General features: G+C 39.9%; 3 protein-coding genes across 3 annotated transcripts; 2 read left to right on the forward strand and 1 right to left on the reverse strand.

The window, feature by feature from the left end:
• Nucleotides 1-168: 168 nt before the first annotated feature.
• Nucleotides 169-6,260, forward strand: LOC115046547 (calcium-responsive transactivator-like). Its single transcript, XM_029506991.1, has 10 exons — nt 169-237; nt 1,042-1,118; nt 1,214-1,298; nt 1,673-1,805; nt 3,238-3,405; nt 4,675-4,779; nt 5,294-5,392; nt 5,537-5,656; nt 5,764-5,891; nt 6,076-6,260. The coding sequence occupies exons 1-10, from the start codon at nt 169-171 to the stop codon at nt 6,100-6,102; spliced, it is 1,011 nt and encodes a 336-aa protein (XP_029362851.1). The 3' UTR covers nt 6,103-6,260.
• Nucleotides 6,261-8,504: 2,244 nt separating this feature from the next.
• On the forward strand, nt 8,505-12,348 carry mtg2 (mitochondrial ribosome-associated GTPase 2). The gene is made up of 6 exons (XM_029505535.1): nt 8,505-8,943; nt 9,482-9,629; nt 9,855-9,970; nt 10,049-10,267; nt 10,365-10,503; nt 10,657-12,348. The coding sequence occupies exons 1-6, from the start codon at nt 8,707-8,709 to the stop codon at nt 11,046-11,048; spliced, it is 1,251 nt and encodes a 416-aa protein (XP_029361395.1). The 5' UTR covers nt 8,505-8,706; the 3' UTR covers nt 11,049-12,348.
• A 775-nt stretch (nt 12,349-13,123) lies between these two features.
• LOC115045723 (B-cadherin-like) lies at nt 13,124-20,177 on the reverse strand. Its single transcript, XM_029505532.1, has 18 exons — nt 20,056-20,177; nt 19,617-19,736; nt 19,361-19,507; nt 18,690-18,834; nt 18,380-18,552; nt 18,119-18,250; nt 17,830-18,012; nt 16,833-17,167; nt 16,578-16,720; nt 16,255-16,479; nt 15,901-16,128; nt 15,557-15,675; nt 15,345-15,410; nt 15,176-15,256; nt 14,657-14,764; nt 14,495-14,560; nt 14,263-14,346; nt 13,124-14,156 (listed from the first exon to the last, which is right to left on the reverse strand). Exons 1-18 carry the CDS (start codon nt 20,089-20,091, stop codon nt 13,827-13,829), a joined length of 2,721 nt encoding a protein of 906 aa, XP_029361392.1. The 5' UTR covers nt 20,092-20,177; the 3' UTR covers nt 13,124-13,826.
• Between the last annotated feature and the right edge of the window lie 1,016 nt (nt 20,178-21,193).

The raw sequence follows: 21,193 nt of genomic DNA on the forward strand, positions 1-21,193 counted from the left end.
ATCAGAGAAAGCAGCAGCTTTCTGGTTTTCCCTCCGTAGGATCAGACCCCCGGCTCAGTCAATACCCCTCTTCCCCTCAGCAATGGACAAACTATGGAACCAAATAGAGGGCAGCGCTCAAGATAATGTTAGAATAAAAGAAGCGCTTTTTATTTCACATATGACAAAATGTCGGTGGCGTTTTCGTCGGCGCGCCCCAGAAGTAAAGGGGAGGTGACGCAGCAAACCATCCAAAAGGTAAAAAAAAAAAAAAAAGAAGAAGACAACAGCTGATGCGCTGTCCGCGTTTGTTTATTAAAATATTTCCTCAGTCTGGGTGGGAGTGTGAGGTCCGCCTGCCAGTGCAGGAGGGGGGAGAAAGTAGCCTGTGGTGAGCATCAGAAGAAATGGCAACTGGTATTGTAACGTTTCAGTGCGAAGGTGCGAGCCAAACAAAGCCATGGCGGGGATGGAGCAGAGCGCTTTCACACGCTCATCACTGACAGCATCTCTGATTCCTGCTAATTCCTGTCTTCTTTATTTACAGGACCGATGATAAATACTAGAACTCCTATTGTATGAGAAATAGATCAGCTTTAGATGCTCTGATTTGTTTTCAAGCATTCTGATTGGAGGTGTTGGGTCGTTGGCAGACAGCCAAGGTCTAATTGTTATTGTGGACCTTCGCTTTGTTCAAAACGGGCTGTACTAAAGAGACATATAGTTTATCTGTTGGAGATCTAGTTTATCACACTGGGGAAACCAGGGTGGTGTAGGATGGAGGAAAAGTGAGCGACACATTACAGCCATCTGCTGCCCTCTTCTCACCTGAACACTGACACTTTCGGGCATAGTCCTAAATAAACTGTAAGACGCTCCTGCTGCTCCAGCAGGTTCCTTATAAAAAAATGAAACTGACCCAGAAAAATATTCCAGGCCAGTTGAAGTTCTGAGAATCCAGGACAACACGATGTCATAACAGGACATACTATATTATTTGGAATAATCCAAACACTGTGACTTGAGTTGCTGCGAAATGAACTTCTATATTCTCTTTCAAAGATGCTGGATGAAAATCATCATTTAATACAATGTATAATGGATTACCAAAGCAAAGGGAAGACAGTTGAATGCACACAGTAAGTTGTTTTTTTTTTCTTCTTCATGATGCCATTTTACATCAAAGCAAATAAAGATAAAGAAAGCTATGTTTCATTTCCCACTTTTTTGACAGGTATCAGCAGATCCTCCACAGAAACCTGGTTTACTTAGCAACAATAGCAGATTCAAATCAGAACATGCAGTCACTACTCCCTGCGGTGAGTCCTTGATGCGGTCTCAGGGAAATGCATCAGTAGATTTCACATTGTTCTGCTCCTGCCAGCCAACCACTTCCATCAACTTCTCTTTTCTCTGGGGTGTTTCTGGGTAGTTACTTAAGGGACATGCTTTTGTATGGTACTAAAGTAAACCTTTGCTTTCTATTTTCCATTTGTCTACTGATGACACTGTTCACAAATCAAAATGTTCTAATCACCAGTACACCAATGATCAAATCAATATAAAGTAACTGAAATTAGTACAGAAAGAAAATAAAATATATTTGTATATTAGTGTGAAAAGATGTCTGAAGAATGACATTTTTATTCAGTTAGTTTTAATGCATCAAGTTAACATGCCCTTCAACATTTAGCCCCCAACTCCCAATATGTTAATGGGTTCTGGAGGGATGGGTCAAAGTGGGGGACATGCCCCGAGCAACCTCACTGACACCATGGCACCAGGACTGCTCCCCACATCAATGATGCAGAGCCAAATGAACAATGGTGAGTCTTATGTCAACATTACCTTCTGCACAAACCTGCACGTCTGCAAATATTCAACTCCATTGTGTTGTCTGTCCTCTGTCTTGAGTGCCTTTCTGATCCGGACTTGGCTGCATGTTTGTCTGCAGATACAATAATATGTCCACCATGTTTATGTTTCTTGTCTTATTGCCTGCAAGTATCTGTGCTCTTAGATTCAGCGGATAGCCTGAGTCCACATTTGTTTGAAGCCGTAGCAGCTTTTCTTTTTTTCCTTTCATTTTCTGAACTATTTATGCACACATCATTACCATGAAACTATCCTTGTATAACCGCGCCAGCTTCCTGTAAATAGATGAACTGAATGTGGTTCCATGATTAACCTGACATGGTAGCACATGGGATGGTGTGCTGGCTGCTCTGACTGTGCGTGTGTGTCGTCAGGCCCCAGCCATGCCCCCATGCAGTCTGGTCAGGTGCAGTCGGCTCTTTCCTCCACATCCCTCAGCCTGCCAGTCAGCAGCTACGGTAGCTCGGCCTCAGCGTCTGGCTACAGCCATGCTGCACCTTCTTCCCAGGGCAGCATGATCCAGGGCTGTGGTCCTGGCTATGGCTCGTCCTCTTCCTCCACATCCTCATCCTCCTCTTCCTCCTCCTCTCGCAGCAACCTCAACTTGCAGTCTAACCAAGGTGAGCCAGAAGAACCCAATAAAACAAAAATGATAGAAAAGGAATACTTTCAGGCTTATGGCCATTTCAGAACCATACTGTTTAGATGCAAGTTGTTGTTTATTTTGTCACCTTGGTATATTGCCTCTCCACTGTTCAGGGCCAGATGAAAACCATACGGCAAAACAGGTGGATGATTTATGAAATATCACTATACAATGGTTACATAAAAAACACCACCTTGATTCTTTTTTAAATTGTTTTTTTTCCCCATGCATATCTTCATTCATAGACCTCCAAATTTCCTCCTAGTCCAGTGAAACCACGATAATAACCAGAAACATTCAGTTCATCAGAGTGTCCTGCCTCCTCCCTCCTTTCCTCTGCTCCAGGCTTTACCTCTCCCAGCCCCTGACTCCTGAACCTGAGATGCAGCCCTCCTCCCCCTGAATGTCTGTGTGTATTAGCTGTGCTTCTGTTAATTCACTGGCTTTGTTTGCATTTATACATAGGGGCAGCATCTAAAATTAGTCTTGTCAAGTATGTTTTGTTTTTTTTTGTTTTTTTTTTAAAACTACAGTTATGGACTTTTTTGCTTCTTCTCATGATCCTGTTGCTCAGGACTTCTTTCTCCATTTATTTGCCAGTTTAAATATTCACGTTTCTGCCACTCTCCTCTCCCCTGCACCACATGTATGCTGCCAATACTGATGCATGCATGAAGTTTATCCATATATATTAATGTATGAGATCTCTTCCCCCCATAATCCTACCTCCTCCTTAGTCTCCATGATGCACCAACAATCTGCCACTCCACACTACTCCTCAGCCCAGGTTGGAGGTCAGCACTATCAGGGACAGCAGGCCATAGGCATGATGGGACAGGGCAGCCAAGTAAACAGTATGATGTCTCAGAGGTCCATTGTTTCTTACCGCTCCTCACAGCAAGGTAGGTGATAAAACGTCTCCATGCCTTTTTTGGTTAAGCAGTGGGCTCAGGGAGTTTGTTACTGATGTGTTTAAGTGGATGGATGGGTGTGTGTGTTCGGGATTGTTTGCATGGACTGTTTAGCGGTTTCCAGTTGTGGCTCTGGAGTGTCCTGAAGATTAGAACTGTTTGCTGTGGAGTGTTTTCATAGCATCCTGGTATTGCCTTATAACTGAGAGTGATATTTCAAGTTTGTAAATGAATATATCTCAGTTTCCTTCCTGAAGCTTTAAGAGGCAGACTGGAGATGTATCAGTCTAGTCACATTAGGTCCCTGTCTCCGTAAATCACAGAACTTGTGCTGTGTCAGCATGTGCCTAATAATAGCTCCACCATGTCACCCTTTCTTTTGAAGACCAGGGTGCAGTAACTTTGAAGTATAAAAAGGGTGGGATGCTGTTTCCTGGGCAACGGGCCACGGCTGTAAGTCCTCATTCAACCCAGTACAAAATTATCCATACAAGACTGGGTGAATCATATTCAGATAGAAATGTGTTGAACTGTTGTGTCCATAGTTAAACTGGCAAACTCACCAGCTGTCCTTTGATTGGTTATGAGGCTGTTGCTGGGAATCATCTGGAGCGTCATGTTGGGAAATATCAGATTTGTTGCCATGAGACGGTTTTAAAATTATTGCAGTAGATTAGACAAAAATGTCAATGCTACGCCCCATTTCTAGATTTGGAGACTCTTGGGTCCATTGTGGTTTGAAAAGATGATTAGAACATGCAATTGCTTCAGTGCAACTTCTGGCCTGTTTTTGTCCTGTTAGATAAAATCGAAAGGGAAAGGGAAGGAGTGGAATCTGGAGTTTCTGCACACCACCACTGAGCAGAGATCAGATTCTCCGATAGCTGTCTTTCTGTAATCCTCATTTTTTTCCCTCAAAATCTCATGCAATTATTGATTAGAGTTGCTCCACTTAAAAAAAAAAAAAGAAAATTATCCCCAGTAAAATGCAAAATAATAAAAATTCTAACAAGGAAAAAACACAATTAATTAACTATTTTAACTATTAAATAACTATTACTTTTTCGCTTTACAGCTAAAAGACTACTTCCATGAAGGTTGTCAATAATACTGTCCGTCATAATCAGTCTTTTATTAAACTTAATGCACACATATGCTCACACACCGCTTCAGGCTACCTAAATCAACCAAGTGTTCTGGCGTGTTCTGGCGCAGCCCCGTTAGTCTCCAACTGTTTAACCGATCATGGTGTCGCCTGTCTTTCAGGATCTGCACAGCAGTACATGGGACAAGACGAATTCTACGGAGAGCAGTATGGACACACTCAGAGCTCCAGCGAGCCCATAAACCAGCAATATTACCCTGATGGTAATCATGCACGCCCATAAACTTTATACACACAGCTCTGAAACACACAAACCCCCATTACAGGTCATTCCATTTCCTTTTAGCACAATCCCACACTATCGAGCCATATTTACTCAAGTGCTAAAGCTTCAGCTCTTCTTCCCAGTCTTTTTATTGTAGTGTGGGAGATGGTATTGAAAAGTATTGAAAGAAATTGCAAAAGACGAACATTTGTCTCAATTCAGTTTCCCTCCTCTGCGTCTGTGTCCATACTGTCCCCTTTGGTGTGCCGAAATTTCAGATTTCAGAGAGTGCATTAGCAGTGTGTTGAATAGAGAGCACAAACTTCACCCTGGGTGTTTCTTTGTGCTTTCTGCATAATGTTGAAGTGAGAAGCCTTGAAAAATGTCCGTGCTTGAAATTCTGCTGTTCTTCATGTATTATGGAGGTTTCAGCTTTAGAGTGTGAATAATAACCTCTCGGCTGAATGTAAGTGGGCTTTGCCTTTTTGTGTGCTGAATCATGTTCTCTCCAGGTCATGGGGAGTACTCTTATCAACAATCGTCATATGGTGAGCAAGGCTACGAGAGATCCTTTGATGAGTCTTCACAACATTACTATGAAGGAGGTAACAGTTATTTATTCTGTAATATGAATCCTTGTTTTTAAGGTATATTTTTCTCTAACAAGGCACTTCAGTTTGCTGTGAGTGCTCCCACCAAAGCCTACAGTGAAATTACTAACTCACAGACCTAACAGCTAGCATATATACCTCTAGGTAACTCTCAGTACAGTCAACAGCAGGCCCAATATCAGCAGAGCTCTGGCCAGCAGCAACCCTTCAGCCAGCAGCAGTACCCCTCTCAACAAGGCTACACCGGACAGCCACAGGGATACGGTTAGTGTTCAAAACCATTTGGCAATCCATAACCTACAGCGCTATGTGCATTCATGGAGACATAAACACAACAAACAAGTATGTTAAATGTAACCCCTCTACTACAGGGCCTGGCCAGGGTGGATCCTCCCAATATTCTCAGTATCAACAGGGTCAAAGCCAGCAGTATGGCTCTTACCGCTCATCCCAGGGAGGCCCTGGAGCACAGACACAAAGGTCCTATGCCTATGAACAGGTAAATGACTAATGTCTTTAAAAGAGGATATGGATGATCTGTGTAAAAAGGGGTTCATGTTTTTGTTTTTTTTTAAGACAGATTTATACATGAGTACACATCTGTGCATTTTCTGAGATGGCATGTTACACAGTGTAAGGGATCCAGTCCCATCTCTTAGTGTCAATCTTTTTCCATTTTGCAGGGTCAGTATGGAAATTATCAGCAATAAAAAAATCCTGTTGTTTTCCTGTCAAAAGAAAACGAAATGTGCTGATCTCAGATGTGGATTAGAAGATACGGCTGCATCAGATTTCTTATCCTTTCATCAGTCATTATTATTTTTTATGAAAGAATAGTCAGATGTGAAGCTTTTCTTTATCTACAAAGTTGTAGCAGATAGATGAATTGTCACCTTGCAAAAGTCATGGTGCTTGTAGATTCAAAGGGGTTGATGTAAACCTTCTATGTGGATTAGTTAATTTATAAGTTAAGTTATAAGAGTCAAAAAGAGTTAAACCTCTTTAGTTTGCTTTTCTCTTGTCTGTATCCTTACCAATGCTGTCTTAGTTTACATTACAAGCCTTTTTGAATTTTTATTTTTATTTTTTATTTTTTTGTGTACAGAGTATGCCCATGGCATGTGAGACTGTGGTTATAAAAAACAAATGGGCCTTGAGGGAAATGCTCCTTGACTTGTTTCATTTCGTTTCCTACTGCTTATCCCGTATGCTCATTGAAATTTATCTGATATATAAGGTCCAACTTTTGCTTTAATTTCTCGTAGATACATTGATATATCTCACAATAACGGAAAATAATTTTCTGAAGGTTGAAATCTTGGTCATCGAACCTGATTTGATCTGGGGGGTGGGGGTGGGTGGGCGGTGTTGTCTGTGTTAGTCAAACTGTGATGTGTTGCTGTGTGGTCTCTCTACATGTCTCTACTGAATAGATAGCCGGCTGACCAGAACTTAAAAGTGTTTATCATTGTCCATGATAATCATGCACTGTGGTAGTATTTTTTTAACACGATATTTTCACTGGCATTAATCTGCACAGACATGGACCATAGAATAGAGTCAAAGAGGAGTGAAACTACTCTGATGCCATTCAATAAGGATTTTACATAAAAAGACATTGCCACTTTGTCTGCACTTTATTTTGTAGTGACACTATGTGTATTATTTGGTATTTCATATTGTAGTGCAATTCAGGAAGGGTTTTTCTTTCTTTCTTTCTTTCTTTTTTTTAACTTACTATCCTCAAAAAGCCAAAGTAACACGGGAACAGAACAGTATCTTGTCCTGCAGCTCTACTTCAATAAGTGCAATACACTGTCAGTCATGTTAAGGTTGGTTCTTCTGGTGGATTTATGATGAGCATTTTATATCATTATTTGTAGCTTGACATATAATAATGGCATGTTGTGGCTTTCAGCTGACATATTTAAGAAATAATTTTATGTATTTATGTGACTTATGACCAGGTTAAGTCTTTCATGACAAACATAAAGCATACAGCTTAATTTTTCTGGGTGAAAATGTTATTATCATACATACGTATTGTATTGGATGAATGAATTCATGTTGTGAACAACACAAAAGGGTAAAGGTTTGTTTTTAAAATGGTGTACAAGCACACTTAATAAGCAGCCTTATTTTGAGTACTGTCATACTTTTTTGTCATATGTATTTTTCAGTCTCCCGAGCTACCTACCTATGTCGTTTTCTTCATTACTGTTTCTTATAGTTTGATCAATAATAAGATTCTCAGTGTGACTGTGAGGGTTCAGATTTGCAGTATATCCAGTAGTAACTCAACTTACCTCAGAGGGGTTAATGAACACAATGGTTGCAGTAATTTTGCAGGGTTAATCAAGAATGGGAAATACCTGGCTGTCAAACAGCTAAGTAACTATGTACCACTCAACAGTGACAATCAGTGACAGGCTTCTCTATACTACAATGAATCTGTGTCTGTGATTCATTTTACTGTGACCTGAACATGTATGGCAAGTCTTTTCCAGTTCTCTGTAGTGTGTCATCCACTGATATGAGTGGTATGCCTTGTTTGTGCATTTGTCTGTGTGTGTGTGTGTGTGTGTGTGTGTGTGTGTGTGTGTGTGTGTGTGTGTGTGTGTGTGTGTGTGAGAGAGAGAGAGAGACTGTAAGCAAGAGGAAGGCAAGCTTGGTGTGTATAATCAAAATATGAATGTTATCTCATTTATTGTAAGACTGCATTGCCTGATATTTTCTGCTGTCTTTTGTTACTGTTTGTTATATAAAAACAAACTGACATTGACCTTTTTGTATGATTGAATTTTGTGTATTTATTTGTCGAAATATCCTCACAAGATTCCCCTCTTACCAGTTACCAGATTTGCGAACAACTCCATCACTTTTATAAGGCCAGTCCAGTCAGTTTTCTTTGACTTTCAAAAAGACAATGATAAAGAAAGTGCTTAATCAGGTATGTTAGGTGGAAAACAAATCCATATCATGAAGGATGACATACATTGCCGGCAGCACCCCCTCCAACACAGAGGAGGGCGCTAGAGGCCGAACAGCGCGACGTAATTAACAATCGCGTTTTCTAAATGTCCGTGTTCGGACCCCGTAGTTGCATGGGACGCCTGTGGTGTTTGCACGCCAGAGCTCTGACATTGTAATGAATGAGTTATTTCGCTTTGAAAAGAAATTCGTGTTCACATTGAGTGGGCAGGTTAACTTCGACAGGTGATTTTCACGCAAGAACCCGCTCGGCTCGCTGCTCGTGATGCAGTAGAGACATTTTTGGAGCAGCTGCTAGCGAGCCAACTAGATACTGAAGGATAATGTTGACAACTTTTCCCAGAGTGAAACCATCTCGGTGGCTTTCCGCCACCATATTTTCAGGATGCTCAGTCAAAGGAAAGGCACCGATGAGCTCCTTTACCCCCGGCAGTCCTCCAGTATCGGCGGGGTGGGGGCCCGGAGGCACCGCCGGGGTCAGAGGGGTCAGCTCATCCGGCCCGCTGTGCGCCAAAGTCCGGGGAGTCCAGAAGAAGAGACAGGTGTCCGAAAAGAAGCTGGTACGTACCTGAGCTATTTGTGCTTCCCAATGTAATGTCCCCTCTAATTCAATTTCACAGGTGATACATGCAGGCAAACGACACACAACCACACCAGCAATAATGTTATGATAATCATCAGTGTGTGTCAGTTCACTGATTGGTGTGTATTTCTCATACTTTCTTCCACCGACCCGTCTTGATAATAAAGAGAAATGCCATCATGTATCATTTGCACGATCTCTTTCATTTTCAAATGGTTGAACTATACCTACGTGGGAAATACCTGTTTTATTTATGCACGAAGTCAAAGACATATATGTCTGGTCTGAACCCTTCCAACACCGAACTACCATGCCTGTTTCTATATCAGTCTATTTGTAGAAACCTTTACCAGCTCAAGGTCATTTATATGTCAGCTATGATACGTTACCTAAATGATTTTCTACCATCAGAATACATCTACAGCTGATCCTGCAACACCAGCAGATATTGACTCAAGAGAGTTTGAAACATGTGTTGCACAACTATCTAATTATGCTTTGTGTGTGATCCATAGATCCGTCACTTTGTGGACCAACGGCGTGTGAAGCTGGTGGCTGGATCAGGTGGTAATGGTGCCAGCTGCTTTCACAGTGAGCCCCGAAAAGAGTGGGGTGGTCCGGATGGAGGGAACGGAGGAGATGGAGGAAGTATCATTGTTAAGGGTAAGTAAGTCCTTAATGTGCTTTATGGATTATCTATTGACAGTGTTGTGTTAGCCATCCTTGCTCTCCAAACACACACACACACACACACACACACACACACACATAAAAAGAAAGTTATTTTCTTTCCTCTGACTTACTTCAAAAAGGTGGCTTTTCAGCTCTCTCCATTCAACATCACGTCAAAACCTGTTTCCATCAATATCCTTATTTATATTTTTTCAGCTGATCGGCTTGTAAAATCGTTGGCACAAATTGTTCCGGTTTATAAGGGAGAGGATGGGCAATCAGGGGGCAGCAAAAACTGCTATGGTCGGAACGGCAGTCTGACATATGTCCGTGTAAGTTCCTGCATTTGATCAAAAATAACAATTTACGAAGACCTTCACCTTACCTGTGATGTTTTACCATTTATAAAGGTACCAATAGGCACTGTAGTAAAGGAACAGGGCAAAACTATAGTGGACCTTTCTGAGCATGGACAAGAGTATCTGGCAGCGTTTGGAGGTGCTGGGGGAAAAGGGAATCGATTCTTTCTGTCCAATGAGAACCGTGCTCCAATGACGGCAACCCACGGAATGCCAGGCGAGGAGCGGGTCTTTCACTTGGAGCTACGCACAATGGCCCATGCTGGACTGGTGACGAACAGTTGTTTAAATTTGAAAAGAACGTTGCTGCGCTGTTTTTCAACATCACGTGTAATAAACTGTTTTCAAAAAATCTGTTTCCCATCAGGTAGGTTTTCCTAATGCTGGGAAATCATCTTTGTTGAGAGCCATCTCCAATGCCAGGCCTGCCGTGGCTCCTTACCCTTTTACGACACTCAACCCACATGTGGGAATTGTCAATTACAGGGATCATGAGCAAGTTGCAGGTAGTTGCATTTAAGCAAACCATCAATATATTATTCCTTATTTTACAATAGAATAGACCATTTAATCTTAACTCCTACTCTTTGGACAATTTTATAATTTAGTCATTACACAGTATGATGTGTATTATCCACTTCTACTCTTGCTCTGTTTAGTCGCAGACATCCCAGGCATCATTCAAGGAGCCCATTTAAACCGAGGCCTTGGCATCTCTTTCCTGCGTCACATTGAGCGCTGTCGTTTCCTGTTATTCGTTCTGGATCTTACGACTCCAGAGCCCTGGACTCAGCTTCAACAGTTGCGCTATGAACTGGATCAGTACGAGTCTGGTCTGTCCCACAGGCCTCAGGCCATCATAGCCAACAAAATTGATCTGCCTGAGGCCCAGGAGAAGCTTGAGACTCTAAGGAGCCATGTCAATGAGCGTGTCATCCCTGTGTCAGCTCTCACAGGACAGAACACAGAGGAACTCATCCTCTACCTCAGAGAGCTCTATGATGGCAACCTGCACGGACAGGGGAGTAGGGAAGGCAAGCCAAGTAGGTAGCTGTAAAACTTCCCTGTGCTCTCTAGATTCTATATATTTACTGGAAGATATAAAATGTATTTAATGTCCTTAAAATATATGTGAACATGACAAATGTCTGCATTTTTTATTTGAATTACTTTTTTTTTTTTTTTTTTTTTTTTTTAATCTTTGAATGAAGTAAATAACAGCTTTATGCAATACTGCATGTACAGGTATTCACATTGGTAACATGGCCTTTGTAAGATGTGCATGTAGTAGTTATGTTTTATTTGCACATTAAAAGAAAATGTGCTGTCTGGTTCCGTTTCGTTTTCGCTTTCATCTATTTGGGTTTAATCTCTCCCGAGAGCAAGTTCATACCACCGCTGCACGTTCAATATAGTTTTACAAATTTCAGTCTTAGATCTGCATTTCTTCGGGGTGTTTCCAAACAAGTTACAGCACTGTCTCCCGCTCAGCTCGGCCGTGCACCATCTTGGAAAGATAGTTCCAAGATGAGTGAACACATGAGTAACACGTTAACAGTTAACAGAAAACTTGTGTCATGATTCAGGGGAGGTGGTATGTTTTCATCGAGGTTGCAAAAAACAACAGGAGTTGGAGAGGGGCACAGCTGCCTTCTTGCCCGATGTTGTTGTTGTTGTTGTTTTGTGTGCTGCAGGTTTTGGATGTTTTCTTGGTACTGTTGTGGCTCTTTACCTGCCTACGCAAGCACGATGAATCATATCTCTTTATGGGCTGATTCCACAGCAGCCATTTATTTATGTGTCTCATATGGTTTAAAGTCTATATGTGTTTATTGTATATATGTTTTTAAGCTGTTGATCTTAAATGAATAGGAATATTGGCACATAAAAGGTCTGCACTGTTGTATTTGAGAGTTAAAAGCTTTAGTGGCGACACTGTTGTTGTCGTCTCTTTTTCTGTTACTCCATCAACCTTCTTCCATGCAGCTTATATTATGATGGAGGTGACATTGGACCTTGGACAACTGAATGAAGTTCTTTCTTTACACTTAAAACTTTAACATGGCAGTCAACATGATGCAGTTTATGTTAGAGAGTGTTGATCTGACCTTTTCTGAACAGTGTGACCCCCCCTTAAAAACCAACAAGGACTAATAATGGCTCAGAGGTCTGTATTGCTTAAATAATGCAAATATTTATCAGTTGTCATTAAATTCAGTGCTAATAGAAATATTTAAATTCTTTTCATTAAAAATGTACATTTATTCAAAATGTTTTAAACTTGAGTTTTTATTTGTTCACAAAGTGATGCAATAATTAATTGGCATTGCCCAACAGGTCTCTGTGAGATCAACTGCTCGCTTTTCGAGGAATAAGCTCTTCATACAGATTCTAGCTATATTTACTGTCTGCTCAGTTGCTCACCGTGAAACAAACCCCACAATGTTTTTGTTATTGTAGACATAGCATACAAGGAATTCTTACTCCCACGCTACAGTTAACTTAGGTCACTCTTTCCTGAAGGTAGAAATTGGCTGTCTCATAAGTTACTGCCCCAGGTAAGCCTAACTTTGCATACAGCCCATGAGCTGTCAGTTAAAATGTCACTTATGTGGAAGAAATGACTCAAAAATATGAGTAAACAGATGCAAATCAGCAATGTAATTACCAATATACACCAAATTGCGCTAGACTTTGTATTGCTTCTCATTAGAGAAGCAATACGGCGGCTAAAATTCTTCTTTTAATGATAAAGAAACATGGAATGTTATTGTAATTCCTTCATGGATTATTAGGGAAATGGCCGGATCCATGCAGTGTTATCTTTTCTATAACCACAAGAGGTCAGTATTTAATAGAAAACATTTATAAAATGATCATTGTCAGATTGCTTAATGCGGATAAAGCTGGGCCCAATGTTACGGTAATGGCCCATTAGTAGGCAATCTGAATGCAGTTTGTATACCTCTGTATGTCTACGCAACATGACTGTGCATGTGAAAGTTCGGCATCTTTGAAAGGTTGTTCCGAAGATAGATGCTCACCATTAGGTGAAATTGTACATGATATATTTTTCTTGTTTTATTCAAACGTAAGAATAAAAAAAAAAAAAAAAAAAAAAAAGGTGGCAAGTTAAGGTCACACTTTGTATAACACAGACAACTTTATTTGATAATACACATACGCTGGCTTGTATTGACTTGCATATATAGGCTGACAAACTGGCAGCTGCTCACAAAATGCACCCATGTTTTTACCTGCAACTCTGAAGCAACAAACCCGAAACCTGTTTGACAAGCTGCTTCGTGGCTGACGGAAAACCTTGTCTTCCTTGGAAGCGTAATTTGCATAATGGTATTTCTGTGTAAATATAGATATAATATATGACGCAAGTTTCTCTGTCCTTTCTACATATCACCATTGCATTAATATTCACTGTAACCTGTAATGTAAAGAAACCTTTTTGGCCGTAACAGCTTAGAAAATAACACTTTTGTGATTCACTAAAACTTTTCTGAACGGATCCTACAACCACACCATGACTCTAAATGCTATTTAATCACCAGAATGTGTTCCCAAGCACCTGACTGCATAACTGTGGTGCACTGTGGCAAACACTTTATCATATTAATCTTTGCATTATGTTCTGCTGCGCAGCTCTCATTGTGTAGCACTCTATTTTTGAAAACTGAAACATAAAATTCCATGACACTTTTGTTATCTATTGTTCAAGGCAGTCAATTGACTTTCAGTAGGAGTGTCATTTGTGACAGTGGGTAAATGTAATGTAGCATGAGATTATGTTCCTCCTGCCATATCCATGTATCATTTAGAATTCAAAAGAGCTATGATTTACAAACATTTTGCCGCATTCATTTTCATGGCTTTCGCCTACAGTCGTAGTTTGGACTAGAGTCTGATGTTCTTCAGTCATATAAGAGGTTTCTGTCCTGTAGAATTGACTTTCGCGTGGCATGCAGATTGAGGCCAGAGTATGAAATTTATAATCCAGGTTAAGGTATGAGTCTGGGTCAAAAGAAGTATCAGGAATGGAGATGGCGTCAAGTTCATCGCTGTCCCACATCTCTCCTTCCTCAGCGTACACGTGAGGAGTGTAATCACACAGTTCTGCTCCTGCTGCCTGAAGCGAGTACAGCTTCTACAGTGTATACAGCAGAAAGAAAGAGGAGAAATTCAAAAAAATAATGATACAAATAAAAGCCCAACCTTTAGCTTTACAGGACCAATATAGTTGTTGTCATTACCTGATTTAGTGCTTTGAGCAGAGTTTCACAATGGATTTTACTATTCATATGATGAAAGTGTGTTCTCCAATTTCCTCTGAAGCTCTGGGAAAACGAAAGCATCAGCATGAAATCAACTTTTTTTTTTTTTTTTTTTTTTTTTTTTAAATAAGTGCAAAGTGATGCCACAGTTATGGAATGACTGAAAAAAATAAAGCAATAACATAAGGAACTCTAGGACAGATTGCAGTACCTGACGCATAGACTCTCTCTGCAGAGCATTCACTCTCATGTTTATGTTTGAAGCTGTTCTCTGTGACTAGAAAATCAAACATGACACTGGTCAGAACTAAATGAACTGCAGCCTTACTCAGATTCAGTCATTTAAAAGGAACAACAGTAGTGTTTCCATTACCCAACGCAAAGAGTTGCTGCGTGAAAAATTTTGCTCCGCCAAGTTTTTCTTCTGGGACACGAAGTAATCTGAAGTTTGAGCCACTTTACTGGTGGACAAGTGCATTCCCTGGGGAGGAGGGGGAAAAAAAAAAAAAAACATCTCGAGCCTTGACAACACTTGCAATCATCTGAATTATTTGTCACTATCCAGAATAAAAAAAAAATAAAATAAGGTATTTGTCCTTAATTGATTTTTACTGGACGATTAATCAGATTTTTAAAAATTCTTTTAAGAACATAAAAAAGCATTCAGAAACATATTAATAAATTATAACATTAAGGTGTAAAGCCTTCTCCTAAGTTGTCATTTTCCTCTTTGTCTGTAAATTTTATGAAAAGAACACAACCAGTGTGTATCTTTGACTGTAAGGACTAAACCAATTTGTTTCTATATGAAAAATACATTAAATCCCAAGTATCACCACAAGTATATACTTCATTTATCGTCATGTCTTTTCATGCCTGCATGCTTCCTTACCTGATGAAAAATGGATCCAGCTTGGGACTTGCCGTACGCTGAAAGATCTGTCACTCTAACAATTGGCGGTTGAGTGAATGGCTGCAAAAATAAAGCAGAGAGCAACAAATTGAAAAAGAGTATATTTGTCATAAGTTATGATTATTAAGGTTGATTTTACACAACTCACAGGCTTCAGAATTTTCTTTTCTTCCGAATGATGTCCGTCTCCATGTTTCAGTATATCAAATTCTAACTGTTGAAAAATGATTTTAATACACAGTAGCATGCACACACCGAGATCGGGGCTTTGTGTGTACTGCCATGAATCTTTGAGAGTGCAAGAGAGTAATAATCAAATACAGGTCATTTTGAAATATTTTTGAATATCAATATAATTACCTTGCAGTCAGTTCCTGGTTCCTCCGTGTTTGATTGTTTCAGATATTGCCCTGGACCCCCCTCTAGGGTTGTGTTAAATTTCCTCTTGCATGATATCAGAGCAGCCAAAAGTAGACAACCTTATTATAAAAAGACCCCACAAACAGCCACATATCAGATAATGCAGTATGTGCCATTACAAATTATTGGTGAGAAAGGGTTAAAACAAAAGTATAGAAGTGATCCTTGAAATTATATACAGCATGCAATACATTTAATTTAGGACATAATGTTTCAATAAAAAAATGGAAGTTTTACGAAAAGTCAAAACAAGGCAACTGAAGTTTTTCAGATATGTCTCCTACCTGCAAGCATTAAGATGGTTAACACAATGATAGCGACTCCTCCCCCGTCCAATCTTGATGAAATAAATTTGGCCGAGCGACAGTTTGGCTTCTTTGGGTTTAAACAGTTGCATACAGCAACTGACAGGTTGCGGAATGCTGTCACACCCTGAGAGTCCGAGACTTTGAGCACTAGGTCATGGAGTCCAGAATGTACTGTGTTCTCCTTCATCAGTTTGACTGTATAACCTGCAAAGCCAAAGAGAGTTGTCACATAAAAAAAAAAAAAAAATCCTTCATTGTGGCAGTCTTGAGAAACTGTCAAGAGTTTGACTTGTTGGCAATGTTGACAATGTTGGCGTTTGTCAGAATCACCTTGTGAAGGCTCGACCTTCCATCTGCCCCCATAATCTCTGTGGAGCACGAAGGTGAAAGGTCCACTGAAGGGGTCCTTATCCAGGTCCATAGCTGTAATCTCGGCCTCGGAGGCTCCATCAGAATGACACATGTCGATCATAGTTTCAATGAGGAAAGGAGAGTTGTCATTCTCATCTTGAATGTGGATGGTAAGAGTTGCGGTGCTTGTCATCGGAGGCTCACCTGTTAATCAAGACCTGGTTTTTACATTTTCCTTCATGGGATCAAAAAAATCTAAGTTGATACCATATACAGCATGTTAATAGTACTCCAGGCCATACCATTGTCAGCGGCATATATCGTCACCCGATAGATGCTTTCATTCACAAAGGCAGACTCTCGGTCAAATCTATGTGTTGTGGTTACTTTTCCAGTTACGGGGTCCACTGTAACCCAGCCAGCAGGATCTTCTCCTTTTATGTATCTGAAACATGTGCGTTGTGTTTTGACATTTTCAAGTTCTGTCATGATATTATCATAGATTTTTTTTGTTGTCCTGTAAGCGGCTCACGTAGTTAACGTGTTTGTTTACTTACACAAACGTGTCCTTGCTGCTGCTATCAGGGTCCCTAGCTGTGAAAGTCGCCAGCTCCTGTACCGACTCAACGTTCTCATACAGCATAACTTCTTGGTTAACTTTGTCAAAGATAGGCGCCTCGTTGACATTCTGCACAACAACTATTACTTGATAGGTGGATGGTCTGACTCCCAACCCCGTCACTGTTGTGCCAGAAATGGGGGAAGCACCAAGTGTGCTGACTTCCCAAAGACCAGTGGTGCGCCTACTCTCCACTTTGCACAAAAAATAGGGGATTTCATTCTCCACGGCGACTGTTATATTCCACATAGCAGTCTCCTCATAGTCCAGACTCTGCAAAAGAACAAAGGTTGACTTCTGGTTTGAATCAAATTTGACATTCATGCAATGATATGTCACATCATGCTCATGCAGTAGCAGATTTTTGTATTATTAACACATTCGGAAAAAGTATTATGAATTACTAAGAAGATCAAATTTGATCACACTCTCTCGAAATGCTTGCGCTGCTGGTGCTGTGTGCCAAAGAGGCCAAAACGTTTGACATAAAAACTTGTTTTTTACTATACAGTATAATATAAAACATAGAATGCTTTAAAAGTGTCACGGATTTTAATAAAGAACTAAAAGAGAAAAAAGTGTGGACGAAATGGCTGCTTCAACATGTTAAAGAAAAATATTGTGGAAAATAGTTATTGTGGGTTAAAGATTTCTTCCTCATTGTCCAGCTTTTGGAGTCGTGCCTGAGCAGGATCTGTAACGATAACTAAAACAAGGACAGACATAAACTGAAGTCCACTGTTAGTACGATAACATACACAGTTGAACCTGCTTTAGCCCTTTGGTGTATTATGCTTGATTCCCTTGGAGAGGCCTGGTATTTTTTTTGTGATCAAAGCTCGGTCAAAGCTCGACAGTTTGCACCAATTATTTCTGGAGGGTACCTTGAAAAGATTGTTTCAGTACTTCTGTATGTATGAGCACAGTTACAATACCTTATTCACATAGAGCAGTCCCTCATTTGTCTCACGATCGGTAGTGATTCTGAAGCTGTTGCTTGTGTCTCCATAGATTTGGTATTTCGCTCTCCAGGCTGCCGTACCTTTCATGTCTTCATCGCGAACTTGCACACGGGAAACAAGAACATTTTCTTGTCCTTCTTTCACCTTCCCGGGACCCTTGGGTAAAAAAACCAGAGTTAAACTTTTATTTTGAAAGAGATTGATGTATTATAGGCAAGGACTGTCATTTCGGTCAAAGTATTTGAATGAAGTAGTAGCTCACCGTTTGTCCTGTGATCACAGGAGGGTGGTTATTTCCATCTTCTATGTTGACAATGATGGTGCAGGAGCTGGAGAGCTGTACCTTTTCTCCGTGGTCTTTCGCCTCCACTATAATTGTGTACTTTTCTGCTTTCTGGTGGATTATAGCAGTCAGTCACTTTCTAAAACAATTTTACATTTAAAAACAGGGAAGTTCAAAGATCAACAGATTCTAAATTGATGATTTTGATTTGAGAATTATGCTAGGCAGCAGTCCTCTCACCTCGTGGTTGAGACACCCTTTAAATGAAATGGTTCCAGTGCCAGACTGAGAGTCCTGAGTCAAGAAGAACTCTAGTTCATCCGACTTAGGACTGAACGAAACTAATCGGAAAGTGAAAATTTGGTTGTTCCCGGAGTCAAGATCTGTTGCTCTGATGGTAGTCAAAACAGTGCCTGTCAGTTACAAAAGAGAAATAACTGTGTTATTTCATTTTGGACATTTTGACAGTCAAAGCAACTTTAATTCGTTCAAATAGTCATTTCATAGTGGTACCACTGAAGAGTACATCAGGAAGTTGCTTTCAAGACACCTTGTAAAGTCGACTCCTTCACGGTGACCTCATACACATCATAGTCAAACTTTGGAGCATTGTCGTTTGCGTCGATGATCTGAATCTCAATACCCAGACGTGTGTCGATCTCATGGCTGTATTTATCAAGTGCCAGGAAAACCAGCTGTAAAGCGAAAGCAAAAATTGTGAGATGTCAAAACTCCCTCTCATATCCCACATCTCCAGATCCCGCGCTGTCGCACACACACGCACCTTAGTCACATTGTCTGATTCATACTCAATAGGGTATACTCAATAATCTCGTTTGGGTTCCTCATCAACACTTGTAATCTATCAATTTAAGAATAATAAATGATGTGATATAATAAATGTCGACACTTTAACTATAGAAAAAAGGAAGGATTAAGTTAAATGTGAGATACTGTTGAACACCTTCAACTTGGAACTTTTTTGTTCATTATTTAACAACAAAACTAAAGCTATTTTGAAGTCCTTAATTCTGTACTGGGTGACCGAGTGCTCATCATTTTGATGCTTACATGCTTTTCTTATCTTAAGTTTCTTTCAGTAAAAAAGAGAAGGTGTGCCTCTCTTGCGAAACAAAGGCACTGACACTGCAGGCAGTTAGAAGCAAAACTCCACCATCATGACCCACATCCCAAGATCCCTCACGACACACACACACACACCTTAATCACTTTGTGTGATTCATAGTCAACTGGGCCGTGGATTGTAATCTCTCCCGTCTCACTGTCAATTTTCAATATGCCTTTGGGTTCCTCATCGACACCTTGACCACGTATTTTAAAAACGGGGAATGTCTTCTCAACATTCACCTGGACAGCGTAAGAACACAATGGCAGGGAATTAGTAACAATTTTCCTTTAGCTCGGCATTCGCGCTGTTGGCCTGTCATATCTGGTAACTCCATAGGCAGATACTTACTTTGTCGAGTGTGTATGGGTAAGTTCCACTATAGCCCTCATCGATTGTAAAGGAATCTATGATCCAATTTCTTTTTTGTCGCCGGATAACCTCTGAAGATAAACCATCAGCTCCCAAACACTGCAAAAACACCACATTAAATTAAAACAGGTTCTTTTGTATTAATCTTGCAGTGGAGATATATTTAATACATATTTAATTTTTAACTTCCAAAGTTCCCTGTTTCAGGGAATAGTTGACACTGCTGACGACCAGAAGCAAAAGCATTTTTCCGCCACAGTTGTTTCAGTTCTTGGTAAACAGAAGTTACAGTTATTGTGTAGATTCAAATAATAAATGCTTATATTCATTCATATAAATAGTTGTTGAGAAGAAAGTTATTTCGAAAACAGAAGCAGATGGAGGCATCAAAGTGCTGCCACCCAACATAGATTCTTACCAGCAGCATCAAAACACAGACGGGTATTGTCCCCATGTTAATGTGAAGATAATGTGCAGTTTTCAAGTTTAGTCCTTCACACAGTCTTCCCCTGAATGCACCTGGCTGAACCTGTCACAGCGTGCTCTGGTCGTGAAAAATGTATGTTCATCAAAGTGGGAGGGCCTGTGATATGATCAGCTATTGTTTAGATAAGTGGAATCTTGTCTTGGATGTGGGTTTCATCTTAGTTAAAGTTTGTGAGTAGCCTTAAAAATGGTTAGTGTTTCAAAACTGCTTTAGAAACACTTAAAAGCACATTTGATTGATGTTGAATATTTAAAACATTTTGATTATTGATATAGATAAATATATAAACCTGAGCCTGTCCGAGATTTCTGCCTCTTAAAAGTAGTGTGACCAAGTGCTGACTCATGGAGGGATTTGTTGGCTCTTTTTAAATAAATCTGTAAAGAGTTTGGTCCAGATCTGATTTATATAAAGTGCTTTGATGTAACTCTGTCATGATAATTAATTACAGTTGATTTGATTTGATAATATTGAGATTAGAAAATAATATGCTGACTGTTGAAAACATCAATATTGTCAAATACTGGTGATATTATAATTAAAAACACATTTCATCCTGGATCTTTACCCAGTGACTAAGATTGTTAAAAAAACAACAAAAAAAAAAAAAAAAAACATTTCCAGTCTATTTTCCATAACCACGATTTCATCCCTCCTTCTAATTTTTAAAATAAACTAAAAAAAATAAATAATCATTTTCCACGTTCACTGATAGTGTATAAGACTTGCGGCCTGGAACATCTGAAGAAATCTCCAGACATATCTGTTCATCGGCTGACTCAACACTGGCACCCTTTTCTTTAAGCAATAATTCACTTGAATGAAGTGGTTCAAAACTTTGTCGCAAGCCTTGCAACTGCTAAACTGTTTTACATTTGCTGCCTTGCACACAAATTTCTCCGGGCCATCGTCACAACCTAGTAGCATTAACACTTTGAATCTGTCCATTTAAAGAAAAAAACGTGACATTTTGACACCATAATTATAGAAAAAAGATTAAGTTAAATGTGAGATATTGTTCAACACCTTCAAATGTATAACCACATACTAAATCAAATGTTGAACTTGA

The sequence above is a fragment of the Echeneis naucrates genome, chromosome 7, assembly GCF_900963305.1.
Source record: "Echeneis naucrates chromosome 7, fEcheNa1.1, whole genome shotgun sequence".
Taxonomy (NCBI): Eukaryota; Metazoa; Chordata; class Actinopteri; order Carangiformes; family Echeneidae; genus Echeneis; species Echeneis naucrates.

Excerpts from the sequence above, each read along its gene's own strand:
- LOC115045723 (XM_029505532.1), bottom strand. The coding sequence starts at position 20,091 with ATGGGGACAATACCCGTCTGTGTTTTGATGCTGCTG. Across the intron at positions 15,676-15,900 it reads AACCATCTTAATGCTTGCAG|GTTGTCTACTTTTGGCTGCT; the intron begins GTAGGAGACATA and ends TTTTATAATAAG. Across the intron at positions 14,561-14,656 it reads GCAGCAACTCTTTGCGTTGG|TCACAGAGAACAGCTTCAAA; the intron begins GTAATGGAAACA and ends TTGATTTTCTAG.
- LOC115046547 (XM_029506991.1), top strand. The coding sequence starts at position 169 with ATGTCGGTGGCGTTTTCGTCGGCGCGCCCCAGAAGTAAAGGGGAGGTG. Across the intron at positions 4,780-5,293 it reads CCAGCAATATTACCCTGATG|GTCATGGGGAGTACTCTTAT; the intron begins GTAATCATGCAC and ends TGTTCTCTCCAG. Across the intron at positions 5,657-5,763 it reads CGGACAGCCACAGGGATACG|GGCCTGGCCAGGGTGGATCC; the intron begins GTTAGTGTTCAA and ends CCTCTACTACAG.
- mtg2 (XM_029505535.1), top strand. The coding sequence starts at position 8,707 with ATGTTGACAACTTTTCCCAGAGTGAAACCATCTCGGTGGCTTTCCGCC. Across the intron at positions 9,630-9,854 it reads AGGAAGTATCATTGTTAAGG|CTGATCGGCTTGTAAAATCG; the intron begins GTAAGTAAGTCC and ends ATATTTTTTCAG. Across the intron at positions 10,504-10,656 it reads GGATCATGAGCAAGTTGCAG|TCGCAGACATCCCAGGCATC; the intron begins GTAGTTGCATTT and ends TGCTCTGTTTAG.